General features: G+C 38.8%; 3 protein-coding genes across 4 annotated transcripts; 2 read left to right on the top strand and 1 right to left on the bottom strand.

The window, feature by feature from the left end:
- Positions 1–700: 700 nt before the first annotated feature.
- On the top strand, positions 701–2,106 carry LOC126797586 (small ubiquitin-related modifier 1-like). The gene is made up of 3 exons (XM_050524238.1): positions 701–892; positions 1,496–1,645; positions 1,772–2,106. Exons 1-3 carry the CDS (start codon positions 806–808, stop codon positions 1,838–1,840), a joined length of 306 nt encoding a protein of 101 aa, XP_050380195.1. The 5' UTR covers positions 701–805; the 3' UTR covers positions 1,841–2,106.
- Positions 2,107–2,260: 154 nt separating this feature from the next.
- LOC126797584 (uncharacterized) lies at positions 2,261–7,667 on the bottom strand. 2 transcript variants are annotated; one of them, XM_050524236.1, is made up of 10 exons: positions 7,244–7,667; positions 7,047–7,138; positions 6,657–6,792; positions 6,277–6,555; positions 6,041–6,185; positions 3,962–5,032; positions 3,637–3,875; positions 3,474–3,547; positions 2,701–2,809; positions 2,261–2,589 (listed from the first exon to the last, which is right to left on the bottom strand). In XM_050524236.1, exons 2-10 carry the CDS (start codon positions 7,109–7,111, stop codon positions 2,557–2,559), a joined length of 2,151 nt encoding a protein of 716 aa, XP_050380193.1. In that variant the 5' UTR covers positions 7,112–7,138; positions 7,244–7,667; the 3' UTR covers positions 2,261–2,556. The 2 variants fall into 2 exon arrangements, with proteins under 2 accessions (XP_050380193.1, XP_050380192.1); XM_050524235.1 differs by having other exon boundaries at positions 7,047–7,159.
- A 3,713-nt stretch (positions 7,668–11,380) lies between these two features.
- On the top strand, positions 11,381–12,979 carry LOC126798054 (palmitoyl-monogalactosyldiacylglycerol delta-7 desaturase, chloroplastic-like). Its single transcript, XM_050524878.1, has 5 exons — positions 11,381–11,660; positions 11,783–11,923; positions 12,126–12,272; positions 12,429–12,535; positions 12,632–12,979. The coding sequence occupies exons 1-5, from the start codon at positions 11,430–11,432 to the stop codon at positions 12,873–12,875; spliced, it is 870 nt and encodes a 289-aa protein (XP_050380835.1). The 5' UTR covers positions 11,381–11,429; the 3' UTR covers positions 12,876–12,979.
- Positions 12,980–13,114: the final 135 nt, after the last annotated feature.

Genomic DNA, 13,114 nt, shown 5'->3' on the forward strand with positions numbered 1-13,114 from the left:
GAGAAGTTAGATCCCCCAGATTTGACTTTCGTAAGAAAGTGGTGCCTAAGGTGGCTGCTATTGCGGTCTCGCCTCAGGTCCGGGCATGGGGTGGCTCTTTTTGGCTTGATTGCTTTCTCAAATCTTTGAATAAGTTAGCTATGACTAACAGTTCTCGGTTACTTATGGGCATCTTCTAAGAGATTCAGCTTTTGGATGATTAGCATATTAGTCTAGAGTTTTGATTGTTTTGCACATTTCAAATTATATCGTAGTCCGTAATGGCGAAATGTGTTTATGTTGTTTCATACATTTTCTGATATTAATATATGACTTAGTGTCGATTCTAAAAAAAAAAAAAGACGTAACTGTTATTATTGTTTTTTGAATCATTTGACAAATTACCATATAAAAAGAGATAATGGCATTTTGTTGGTTTGTCTAATTTCATTACAAAATCAAGACCTAAAATTAAATGCTCACTCACTTGACCTTCTCCCAAACTTGACTTTTGTCAAATTGGACAAGTGGCACAAAAACAGAACCCCATGGCCCATATAAATGGGCTTGAGCCCGAATAGTGACGTATGAACCTCTGACTCCCACAACTAGCCCAAAAGAATTTCAGACGTGTTGTAGGGCTATTGGAGTGGGCTGCTTCCAAAGACGTGGGAAGTTGTGCCGTACTAATACCAAGACAAAATAAAAACAAGAACGAAGGTAGAGAGAGAAGCAGAAGAGAACCCTAAATTTTATTGTGTTTTAGAGAGAGAAAGCGAGGCTGTAGAGAGGAAGAAGAAGAGGAGAAGAAGCAGCGGAGGAGACGATGTCAGGAGTAGCGAGCCAGCCGCAGGAGGAGGACAAGAAGCCAAACGATCAGGGTGCTCACATCAACCTCAAAGTGAAAGGCCAGGTCTTTTTCTCTTTCCCCAATTCCCGTAATTTTGATCATCTCTGTTTACTTATAGAATTCGATCTTCGATTTTAATGGGTCCTTGAAATTATGTTTCTTGGTTGAAAACTAGGGTAGTTGATTAGGGTCTGGTAGACATGGTAAAAGCGATTTCTGTTTTTAGTTGGGTTTACTTCAAATGAAATCAGCTCAATAGCTGTAATGCTGTAACTTTTTGTAGCTGTTCTGTAATAGGATTTAGCCTCGTATGTGATTTTTATCTAAAAGCTGTGTTCTTTAACCTCGTAGAGTGTAAAGCATACTCTTTTTTTTATATATTATGTTGTGCAATGATAGTAGTGATTTGTTGGGTGCGACATTGTTTTGGCTCTGTCATGATCCTGCTCCTAAATGTGATTAATTGTTGAAGCGCCCAAGCCTCGCGTTTGTTTTCCGCATAGGAATTTTTTTGAGTTGTAGGTTCTTGGTTCTGAATCATGCGTGCAAAGTGTAGTATTTGTTGGAAATTTTCTTTTTCGGTTAATTTTTTGTTGGAAATTTATGCTCGAGCAATAGTATTTGTTGTCAGCAAGCTTAGTGTCTATTCCTGGTTTTCGTTTGCAGGATGGGAATGAAGTTTTCTTCAGGATCAAAAGAAGCACCCAACTCAAGAAATTGATGAATGCCTACTGTGATCGCCAATCTGTGGAGCTCCAGTCAATTGCCTTCCTATTTGACGGCCGTCGCCTGCGAGCTGAGCAGACCCCTGATGAGGTTGGCCTCTTTTCCTCTCTCTGTGTCTCCTTCTCTCTTTGATACCACTGGTTGCGCCCGTGTCCAGAGTTACTAGGTGCTATTAGAGTGTTGCTAACTTGCTGTTGTTTTGTTTCCTTGCTTCAGCTTGAAATGGAAGATGGGGATGAGATTGATGCTATGTTGCACCAGACTGGAGGAGCCGCAAAGCTTTGAATATATTATCTTATGGAAAGACGGACTGTGTTCTATCAATCTAGGTTTTATGAAGTGTTAGGATTTTAGTCTGTATGAGACTGCTGTGTTATCTATTTTGAGTTTGCTGGTCTCTCTATGCCAGTAACTTGTTAGAATCTATTTGATGTGAAATTGGATTCCAATTACTAATGTCCTGGAATTCAGTTTACTGTTATTGCTGGCATCGGAATCCTACCGTTGGAATTTAATTTCCAATTTGCACAATCCCCTGCATTATCGTCAAATTGTTTTGTTCTCTTGATCCTTGTCCCATTTTGATCTCAGGATGGTGGGTTGTTTTATTTTACAGCTGTCACGAATGTGAATGAAACTTTTTCTGATCTGAAATCAGCAATATATCTAGCTGCACATATTCACATTAGCTGTGCAGTTAAAAATGAAAACTTTTTCTTTCTCATTTTAAAGTTAAAGATGGAGAGCTTACAAGATCTACAAAGCCAAAGTTCCTTATCATATATGTACAATGGAGACATACAGCCTACCCCTACAAAAGGCAACAACTTTTTCCAATGTGAAAATTGAAGCTCCTACTATGGTGTGTTAGTACCATTGGTGCTGCACGCATTTCTCGTTTGCTACATCTCTTGTTGTCCCCATTAGGGCCAATTTGCATATCATACATGGTTGAAGTTGTGTTTTTACAGTATATCCAGACTGATTCCGCGTTGTACACTCTAGTCGAGGGCAATTTTCCTCCTCATTCGTAACTGCAGAGCCAGAAGAAAAAACAATATGTTGAGGAACTTTCTAGGTATACACATAGGTACCAATGATAACCTCAAAGTTGGAAATGTAAATCCACGTATAATACAACTAACCAGCTGATGACCCTCAATGGTTTGCCTGCTACGTCTTGAATCTTCACGTCGTAATCTTTTTGTCCGATTTAGTAATCTTCGGTTAAACTCTTGTATATGATTATAGATGCTGTTATCATCACATATTAGACAAACGTTAGCCGGGAAGGTAACCCAACACCATCATACAAAGACCATTAAATTTAAAGGCGACGTATTCGCAGACAAGAAGAAATGCGTCAGATGCTTCACTAAGTAAAAAGTCAGCAATATAACTGAAGGGCATCACTTTAACTTGTTAGAACAAGAAGTAACAAATATATTTCACAATTACATTGTCTTTTCTTTAAAAGTCTCTCGTACTCCCATACCCAATCCCCAAAATCAGCTACTCACTACAAGTGAAACAGAAGACACAAACAACTCAGAAATGTCCCATGCCATTATTTAGATTTGGTCAGAAGCCCAAGCAGAAATACACCATTCTCTTTGCTTGGGCTGTCGCCGATGTTCTAAGTTGAAGTTCTTAGCCAAACTCGACCCAATAAACCAATTTATGTAAATTTGTTCAAAGCCTGTTTATCTTACAGGAGCTTTTAAATTTAATTTACGAAAAAGGCCAGAACAACAAGAGTAATAATTGCCAAACTTCAACAATGCACAACATATCATATTTAGTCCTAGAGGCCAAATACTATATGCCTATTCAGACAATAGAAAATGATTCCATATATAGAGCAGTAAATTGCAGTTTAAAATATCTAAACAGTGTGACAAAGGGACTATAACCACACCTTAGCCGATGCCTATTACAAGCTGTGAAGAATGCGACAAAACCGTTTAATATACTCCTGAGAGCACGGAAAACCTGGCAATCAAGAACGAAAAAATTGTGATTAATAAAACCATCTACCTCAAAGCAACACACAAACTATAATTATGAACTTGTCCTACAACCTGTGAAAAGAGGTCATTCCAAAGTGAACGCCATATGGAAACTTCAACAGTCCTCACTGTTGCCTGAGAGGCTGAAGCAAACTGGAATATGCTGCTAATAAACTTCCATGTATCTTGAAGTGTATCATATATACAAGTAATAAGAAAGGCTATGAAATTGCCTAGTACAAGAAACATGCGAATTGGAGCATAGAGTATTGCCCACAGCATCCTAAATATAGGATATACGACAGAAATGGCTGCAATAGGATATAAAAACAATATTGTTAGAGCCCTGGTTTATTTACTCTGAGAAATAAGGAATCAAAAACACCAGAAGACCTACCAATGTTCCAGATGGCCGAAAGGACAAACCATACTGGATACAGTAAAACCTCCACCAGATTCTCCACCACATTGCAAGAAGACTCGATCAGTAACAAAATCATTGTACAGATGCTCCCCAATACCTCAAAAAACACATTCCAAACTGGGAGAAGGAATCCAAAGCACTGTACAAAAGGTTCCAAAATCGGCTGGGCAAAAACTGAAAAAAAGGAGCGAGTGGTTTTCCTGATGGTCAAGAACCACTGAACAGCCTTCTGAGAATGATGCAGAAATAGCATTGTTCCCAAGTATTTGATCCTTGTTACCATTGACCATGTTTCTATCCAATCAAATAGAGGCCCACATATGCGTGATGCAGTTACCTTAAGAACTGGAACATTTTTGTACAGGTCATAAAATCCAATCAGGACAGTGGCAACTGAGATCACCACATATAAAGCTCTTGCAAGAGGACACATCCACGGGCGATAAATTTTGCAAAATCCCGGGTAAGATTGTAGGAAAATAGCCCAAGATGGAAGCCCAGCCTCCAGCAAGGGCAATAACCGGAGATCAGACATTATTATGTCTCTGAGTTTAAATGGGAGATCATGGTCATTGAACCTGAACAAAATCAAGACATCACTGTACTGAGTAGCTTCAACAGCATCTTGACAGCCACTATCACATATCTTAACAGGCACAGGTATAGCATCTTCCCTGTACGAGGTAGCCTCTTCACAGTCCATATGGGTCTTCACATTCACTGGTATATCATTCATGTCCTGGGTAACTTCAGCAGCATCTTCGTAGTCACTAACATATGTCTCGCAGTCTGGAAACTCCTCAAAATTTACATCAACTCCATCTCCAATACAAATAGAGTCGGCTATTTTCCTTCTCTTGTAAGGTCCAGTAGGTGGAGGAGGTGAATGAGGAACACTACTGCTACCTTTGCTGGTTGGAGAGCATACACTATAGTTACTACTGATGCTGTGAAGAGAACTTTCCTCGCTAGACAGACGATTAAAAGTATATTCGTCTTCAACATCAACTGGCAAAGTTGCTTGGGCATCATAAAACACCTCTCCTATAAAGGTCCACAGAAGAACAAAACCAAACAATAAATTGGTAATAGAAAAAAACAATAGTTCCAGCAGGATCAGGAGCACTTAATACAACCTAAGCCACTGAGATAATGAACAAATAGTACTCATGTCTATAATTATCCACATGTTTCAAACTAATTAGTATAGGAAAGAGGCTCCATAGAAAATTGTCATTGTGCTTTATGAGATGTTAGAATGAAAGTCAGATTACATGTCACGTACAGCAGCGACATGGAGGCAGCTGGTGATAATTAAAAAGACTCCCTTTGCTTAACTTTAAGATCATTACGACATGCTGATGACCTTGAGTCATTTGAAATAGCTCCAATTTTGCATATACCACGCATCATGTTATTATTTCAACATCTGTCTACACAACCCACTCAAAATTGCTTCTGTGCACTCTATATTTAACAGTAAACTACTTTAAGGCAGCCATGATGAGTCAACTATGGAGAATTTGATTTTATAAATATAAAGAATCACTTTATATTCCATTCAGAAATTCAGATTATGCAGTAAGAGGAGTATCCAGACAATGTTAAAGATGCTCAGATAATCTCACATCCTAAGTGACTGCAATTCCTGCTTGAGCTAGATTCTTCTGTATCACAGAATTTTTACACATAATAAAGGAAGTCCAAAAAAAAAAGCTGATTACTTTGATATGAATAGTGAACCCTATAGATACACACATTAAAAATCTACCTAATCAATCTGTTTGCTCTATCAGATTAAACATTGTCAGCAAAAAAGATTATGGCTTAAAGTAAAGACATATACTTCAGACACTGAGACTCATGGGTGGAAATGAAATAATAAGCTAATGAAAAATGAAAATGCTGTGTGGTGAAGATGAAAATTGTAACATTATTACAGTAAGAACGATAATCTCCCTTCCCCTTCCTGGGAAGCACTGAAACAAGGCCCAAAAATCATCATAAAAGTAGGACATATCCAAATCAGGAATGAGGGATGAAGAATGGTACCTAGGGAATCCAGATACTCTCTCAATTGTCGTTTCTCAGAGGCTGTTCCTGAGTACCATGAGGATATGCAGTTTGCAGCTTGAGGGATACTGTCAAATTCCCATCTTTGCATGAATTTAGCCTCCGTAGCCAGTGATGTATCAGTCTGAAAGTGAGAAAGAAAATAACGACACGGTACACAAAAACACTTACAATGACCTTGAAACAAGAGCGCTACAAGGATAAGGGGATAATACCTGAAGCTCATTCAAGTAATTGATACCTCTAACATTACTCCATGCAACTTCAAACACAATGAAACCATACAAGGTCCTATGCAACTCACTGCTTGAAAGCAAAGAATTGCGCAGTTTCTTTACAGGTAACAAAACCCTCTTCCGAGACAATGCTTCTGCTTTGATGTATGAGACCCACCTAGTAAACTTTTTTGGTTTAACAGGCTTGGAGGACACATCTTTTCCTTGTAATTTTCTGGCCTTCAGCACTTTAGAGTTTGCAAAAGGAGATAGCCTTGACTGAAATTTAACCAACACTAAACTTTAATCCACCATCAATCAAACAAAATAAAACGAAAGAAGGGAAGCTAGTAAACACTACGAAGAGGGAAATAAGCGACCTTAGTAACCATCAACTGCCAGAAGTGCGCTGGCCGAGACCCTCTCAGCCATGGCCGATTGTCCACCAAGATATAGAATTTCCTACTCTCCGAAGCCAGCACTAGGCTGAGATCCGAAAGATAAGACTGCAAGTCTCTGCAATCATCACAACACAGAAACAAAAACAAAAACAAAAACGCCTCACTTCAATGCTCATACAAGCAGCAAGCAACTAAAAACATCGGTATATCATGATTTCAGCAGCTTAAGAAGCACAATGTTATCTCTGCACATGCCTAACAGCCGCAAAAATTGAAGAAACGCAAATGGACTGCGCTTAGGAATTAATCACAACAACATCAACAAACACAAGTGAATTATGCAGAACTAATGTGAACACATCATAATACCCGATTTGCAAACCAGTGAGGGGGAAAATACGCCGGCCGGCGTCACTTTTCCCCGTGATATCCATGCCTTATGCTCCAATTACCACCAACCACTTCTTCACAAAATCCACAATCTACAAAAATTCAGAATCAAAACCACCAAATATGTTCACACATTGCATCAATGTAACACAAATTTACAAGACTAGATCAAACACCTTGCTGTTGATGACCAACGGAATCCCACAAACATAAATATAACCAATCTCCGGCGAACTTCATAACATGAACATGAAACCACGGCCCGCCGGGGAGAGAGAGCGACCGGAAATCCCCGCTGGACAAATCAACGGCGAGGATTCCACCGCAATCCTCCGGTTTCAAATTCCCAGACCAAATACAACCTCGGTCGAGGGGTGGTTCGTCAGAGACGCGTCGTCTCCGGAAGCGAATATATGAGAGGTGGGGGGAAGGGTAGTTTGGTAAAATTAGAGAGGGTGAGGAGTCTGTGTCACGCTTCCCGCCATATCCTCATTGTTGTCCTAAACCAGAAAAAGAGAGAGAGAAAAATAGAGAGAGAGATATTTGGGTTTGCCGGAATTGATTTGGAGACGAAACCCAGCGAAATTAAAACCGCCACATATTCCCGTGTAATCACTCACATGCTTCTATACGTATCAGCGTGGATTAAATAAGGAAAATCTACGTATGATTAGGACATGGAAATTAATTAATGGAGAGTGTGGTAGAGTTGGGTTAGATATTTAGGCTCTGCCGGGGAAGTAAAAGCGCGTTGGGTTAATTATGGCGGGGAGGGCAATGCTCATAAATAAATGTTCTTGCATGCTGGACTCCTTCTTTACTAGCGGTCCACTTATTCGCCAACATTTACACAGAGAGGTCCAGTCACAAAGAATTGAAAGATTTTAATGCGTACAAGGGATAGGGTTCTCCTATCTGTATGAAATGTCGATTTTTTTTCTTCTTCTTTTTGGGAAATGAAAGCAGTTCAGTCTGTTGTCCATTTAAGTAGAATGCCACCATTGAGTTGTAACAAAAAATAAAATAGAATAGTGGTCTAATAAGGGGTACTGTTTTTCTTTTTATCGAGTAAATAACTGAAATAGTTTAATGAGTGTGTCACGATCTCCCACTTAATACAAGACCTTGTTGAGAAGCTCAAGTTTTAATTTATTTTATCAAAACGCTTTATATTATCGATTATAGTTTTGTAATTTGATTCGATTAAAGCTATAACGAGGCGTAGATTGATTTCAATAAATGAATCACGTTGTGTAGCTGATTGATTAAGCAATTCGTTGTTTACCCGTCATTTTTACTGGTTTCAACGTGTAGATCAATTTGGCTGTTGATTAATAATATCAATTTCTATGAACAAAATTGGCGGGGGTTAACGGAGAATCGTGAAATCCACAATGTGACAATGTCAAAGTGAGACCTAGCAAGCATCATAGTTGGGTAGAGACTAGAGAGGATAAGGAGAATATAAGGTAACATGGGGTGCAACCTCACCCACGTACAATGGAATTGGCATCGGAGCTGATTGAATGGTGCATGATCCCACCACGATTGGGGAATTACAATGATTATAAGTGGGGCCCCTATCGAACTGGATCTTTGGCCTCATCTCAGCCGCTGATATCATGGTATCGTGTTCATGTGAATAGTGCACATCATTATCTCGTATACGTTTTGCAGGAGCAGGTGGCTGTGTCCCTGAAAAAGAAGGACAAGGTCGTGCATGGTGTGCATAATGCATTTGCCGGAGCTGGCAAGGATGTATGATTCATCATCGTTTGTCATTGGATCGATGATGACTCGAATGAGAATGGGCACCGAAGAGAAAATGGATTACTAGATTTGTCCGACCGATCATCACGAACATGCAGATAATTGATTACATTTGTGGATCGTTGATGTAAAGGATCGACAACAGTTGATTTATTGCTATGAGCGTGAGATAGTATACAATTCGATCCTGACAAACTTGGTTGCCAACCGTGGAAATGTGCTGGTGGTTGCTTAGTTGAGAAGGAGATGCACCGTTGACATTCATGTGTAGACTGATAACTCTATAATTATAGCCAGAGAACTGGATATATTGGAGGTTTCGAGCTAGTCGGTCATAAATACACACACATTAAGGTTAAGCTCCTTAAATTATGAAAACATCATTTTTGTTTTCTTTGTGAAACACTGTGAAGTGTGAACCTCGGTCTTGAGTTATTGACGATCGATGATCATACATCGAAATGACTTCAATTTGTAGGTTTAGTTGCAATCAGCTTATTATGGATTTATGGTGGTAATGGGAAATCGCCTTTTGTATGTGCATGCATGAAGATTACTATTCTGCAGCTGTTTTGTGAAAAACTTAGTTCTTAGTCCAAGGAAATTCATTTATTCATTTCTTAGCTAATAAGGGAAGATTGATTGATCTGGTTGATGGACGTTGATATGTTGATAAGAAGTTGCTCTTGTAAAACTACGTACCCATTTTATTAGTTCTTTTTTTTATTCGTAATTGTTGATATGGTTAAACGTTACTGCAGCTCTTAATTGGTCATGGCTTTTCGAATATCAAATTTTCTTATTCGATGAGTCTCTATATTGAATATTCCAATGAGTCACTGGTTCTCTGATGTGAATGAGTGAATAAATGAATAATTGAATGCCAACGAAAGAAACTGCAGGTGCACCTCCCGATCCATGAAGTTTTGTTTGGCAAGGTGAGAGCATAACCTAATTTATAATCTTCTTAACATTTTGCCTGTGAAACAAAGCTAGCTTTTACATTCAAGCTGCAAAGATGTTAGGCTTAGTCAGTTAGTTCTGTTGTGATTCCATGTTTGTTGTGTTTTTTTTGTATGGTTTCTTGTATGATTCGTCCTTGTCCTAGTTCGGATTATTTCGTTCCGAAACCTTTTGTAGTTTGCACTATTCGTGCATTAATGAAGGTTTTTCTAATTACAAAAAGAAAAAGATATCTATCACACTACCTAATTTCCTTTGCAGTTTGCACCGATCAGTTCAGCTGGAAATTAACGATTATTAATTACTTGAATCAAATACACAACCACACAAGCTATACGTATAGTGATAGCAATGTGATATCCGTTGCATGCATGCCTCCCTGAACCCTGGTCTAGCTTGCTGATAACTAATTCACCAAAGCGTGGTTCGAGTTTTCAGGGAGCTGGCCAGCATGGCGGAAGGTTTTACACAATCGGAAACCCCAGCTCTGGTGGTATTCGGGAATTCTCGGTTACCGTCAGACTCCGTATAACATGTTCATCAAGTGTTGCAAATTAACGAGTCCCAGCCCTGATCCTCATTGCTGAAGTAACAAAACCCTAGACCAGCAAGAACGAAAGGGCCATGGGCTTAGTATCAATTGGGCTTTGTACACCCCACTGGCCCACTTCAATATATAGAAGTGCGAAAAACATGTGCATTATTACTATAATATAATTGGAGGAAAGCTGTCAAAATATTTAAGGGTTGCTGCCGACGGTTCCAAGAAAGCACCGATATGATCTTTTAGAAGATTCTAAGACAAGCAACGCCTGGTTATTTGATCTACATCGTTATATATTTACAACCTAAGCTAAAATATTAACTCTTTTAGACTTTTCATGCAATTTCTATATGAATTTTCAAAGACAAGCCGAGAAACTAATCAACACTTACAGAACATTAACACGCACATGCATTGTGACGAATGTGTATGTTTTTGTCTGTTTGTATTCTCCACGTACTAGAACGAGAAATTTCTGGCGTTTTGGTTTGAATGGGAACCCCATCATTGAAAGTGAAACTGGAATGTATAAATATACTGATGTATTCATGGATTAGCATTGAACATATTCCATTGAATATCACGAATGCGCGCAGAGAAAGAAGGAAATATTTATTATATAAGTTACGAACTTTGCTTTTATAAAACAAGGGACGTAGAATTACTTTCACGGAGATTTTTATTTCCGAATTGTAAGACAAATCCATGTAACTCTAATGACAAATCCTACCAAGTGTCAAGGATGCACAAGAAATTAAAGATGGAGAATTCAACAAGATTTTTGTTAGTCTTACCTATGGACAATGGTTGGATATGACAATCACTTGTAGTCGATCGACTAGTCTGGCTGCACTTATCTTCTTTTTAATATTGCTAGACCTAGCCTAGTTAGTCATCACCAATTTTCAAACAATGATGCTCAGCTTTAGACTAGTACTGTAAAGAGTAAAATGGCAGAAACAAAAGAAGACAACAACGCTCATGTTAAATAGAGATCGTCACTCCAAATTCATAGACACAATAGCATTGTCTTTAGTTTATCTACTGATCTCTCTTCAAGATCAACAGCATCCTGTTAATAACAAATGGAGGCGGCCTCAACAACCAAGTTGTTCATGATCCTAGCCATACATGGCCTTGCTCTTTTGGGGCCGTTTTATTTCAACTGGTCTGCGTTTTGGCTGGCTGTTGCTCTCTATTTCGTTACAGGAGTGGGTATAACTCTGTCTTTCCATAGAAACCTCGCTCACCGCAGCTTCGAGCTTCCAAGATGGCTCGAGTACTCTTTTGCCTACTGTGCTGTCCTTTCTTTCCAGGTTTGTGTACGATTGCATCCGAAACTTATGTCCACGACAATCTACTGTTCGGATCATAATCAGTTGCATGTATGCATGCTCTATTACTCTTAAGTCTTAATTTCTATGATTTGTATTTGTAGGGAAGTCCAATTGAATGGGTGAGCACGCATAGACTCCATCATCAGTATACCGACACATGCAATGATCCGCACACTCCCATTAAGGGATTTTGGTACAGTCATATTGGCTGGATTGTTGACTATCATTCTCGATTTAGAAGAGTACGTATACACCTCACTCTGATTTTTTAATTATTTTTCCTTTTTCTTTTTCATCACGAATTATTTCGTAAAATGACATACATTTGCATAAAAACAACTACGTACTTGATCATACTGGACATCATACATGTACGTATGTATCGATCAATCTATCGGAAAATGCGTGTCTTCTCAATAATGTGTACGAAATGAATTTATGTAGCCGGACGCACGAAAATTCAAGAATGTCGGAGACTTGAAGAACCAGTGGTATTATAGGTTTCTTCACTATACGTATCCTTTCCATTCTATTGCTCTTGGAAGTCTGCTATATACTGCAGGAGGGCTACCATTCGTGGTTTGGGGAATGGTAAGCCTGCTCTAATTGAATACTGATTACTTAGCTTGCCATAAACAAGATTCCAATATTTGGTTGTGTTACTTGTGTACGTATTAATTAACTAATGGAGCCATATTTTATGAAACTGATTGATTATTTTGTTATCGTTCTTATAATTCTTTACAGGGTGTGAGAACTGTAATTTTTCTCCACGTTACTTTTTCTATAAACTCGATCTGCCATATATGGGGAAAGCGAGTATGGAATACTGGTGATTCATCGAAAAACAACTGGTACTGATGATGTATTTGTACTCCATTATTTGGCTAACTAATGTAATTTTCATGGACGGATTATATAACTCTTATAGTTTGACTGTGATTAATTAGGTTGTTAGGGTTGCTAGCACACGGAGAAGGTTGGCACAACAATCATCATGCTTTTGAATACTCAGCTCGACAAGGCTTGGAATGGTGGGAGATTGACACTACTTGGTATATAGTTAGCTTCCTCGAAGCCATTGGGTTGGCGACGGATGTAAAGCTCCCTACCGAAACTGATAAGAAACAGAAGGCTTTCCCAACCGAAGCTCATAAGATACTAAAAAGAAAAGCTTTCTTTACTATCGACTAATATATCAGGCTCAGGATCAAAGCTCAGACTTATAGACGTTTAAGCAATTATGTAAGAAACGTACCGTGTAATGAATAAATCTATTTAATTTATACATAAATTGTTACGTACGTACTATTGAGCGGATTTGAGCCAATATGGGATATGCGAAAAAGCTAAGTGGCTCTGGACTTCGTTAGACCAATGTATCTGCTACCAACAATTAAGGATCGTAATTTAGCCCGCGTGCGAGCCAAAAA

Source organism: Argentina anserina, chromosome 6 (genome assembly GCF_933775445.1).
Source record: "Argentina anserina chromosome 6, drPotAnse1.1, whole genome shotgun sequence".
NCBI lineage: Eukaryota > Viridiplantae > Streptophyta > Magnoliopsida > Rosales > Rosaceae > Argentina > Argentina anserina.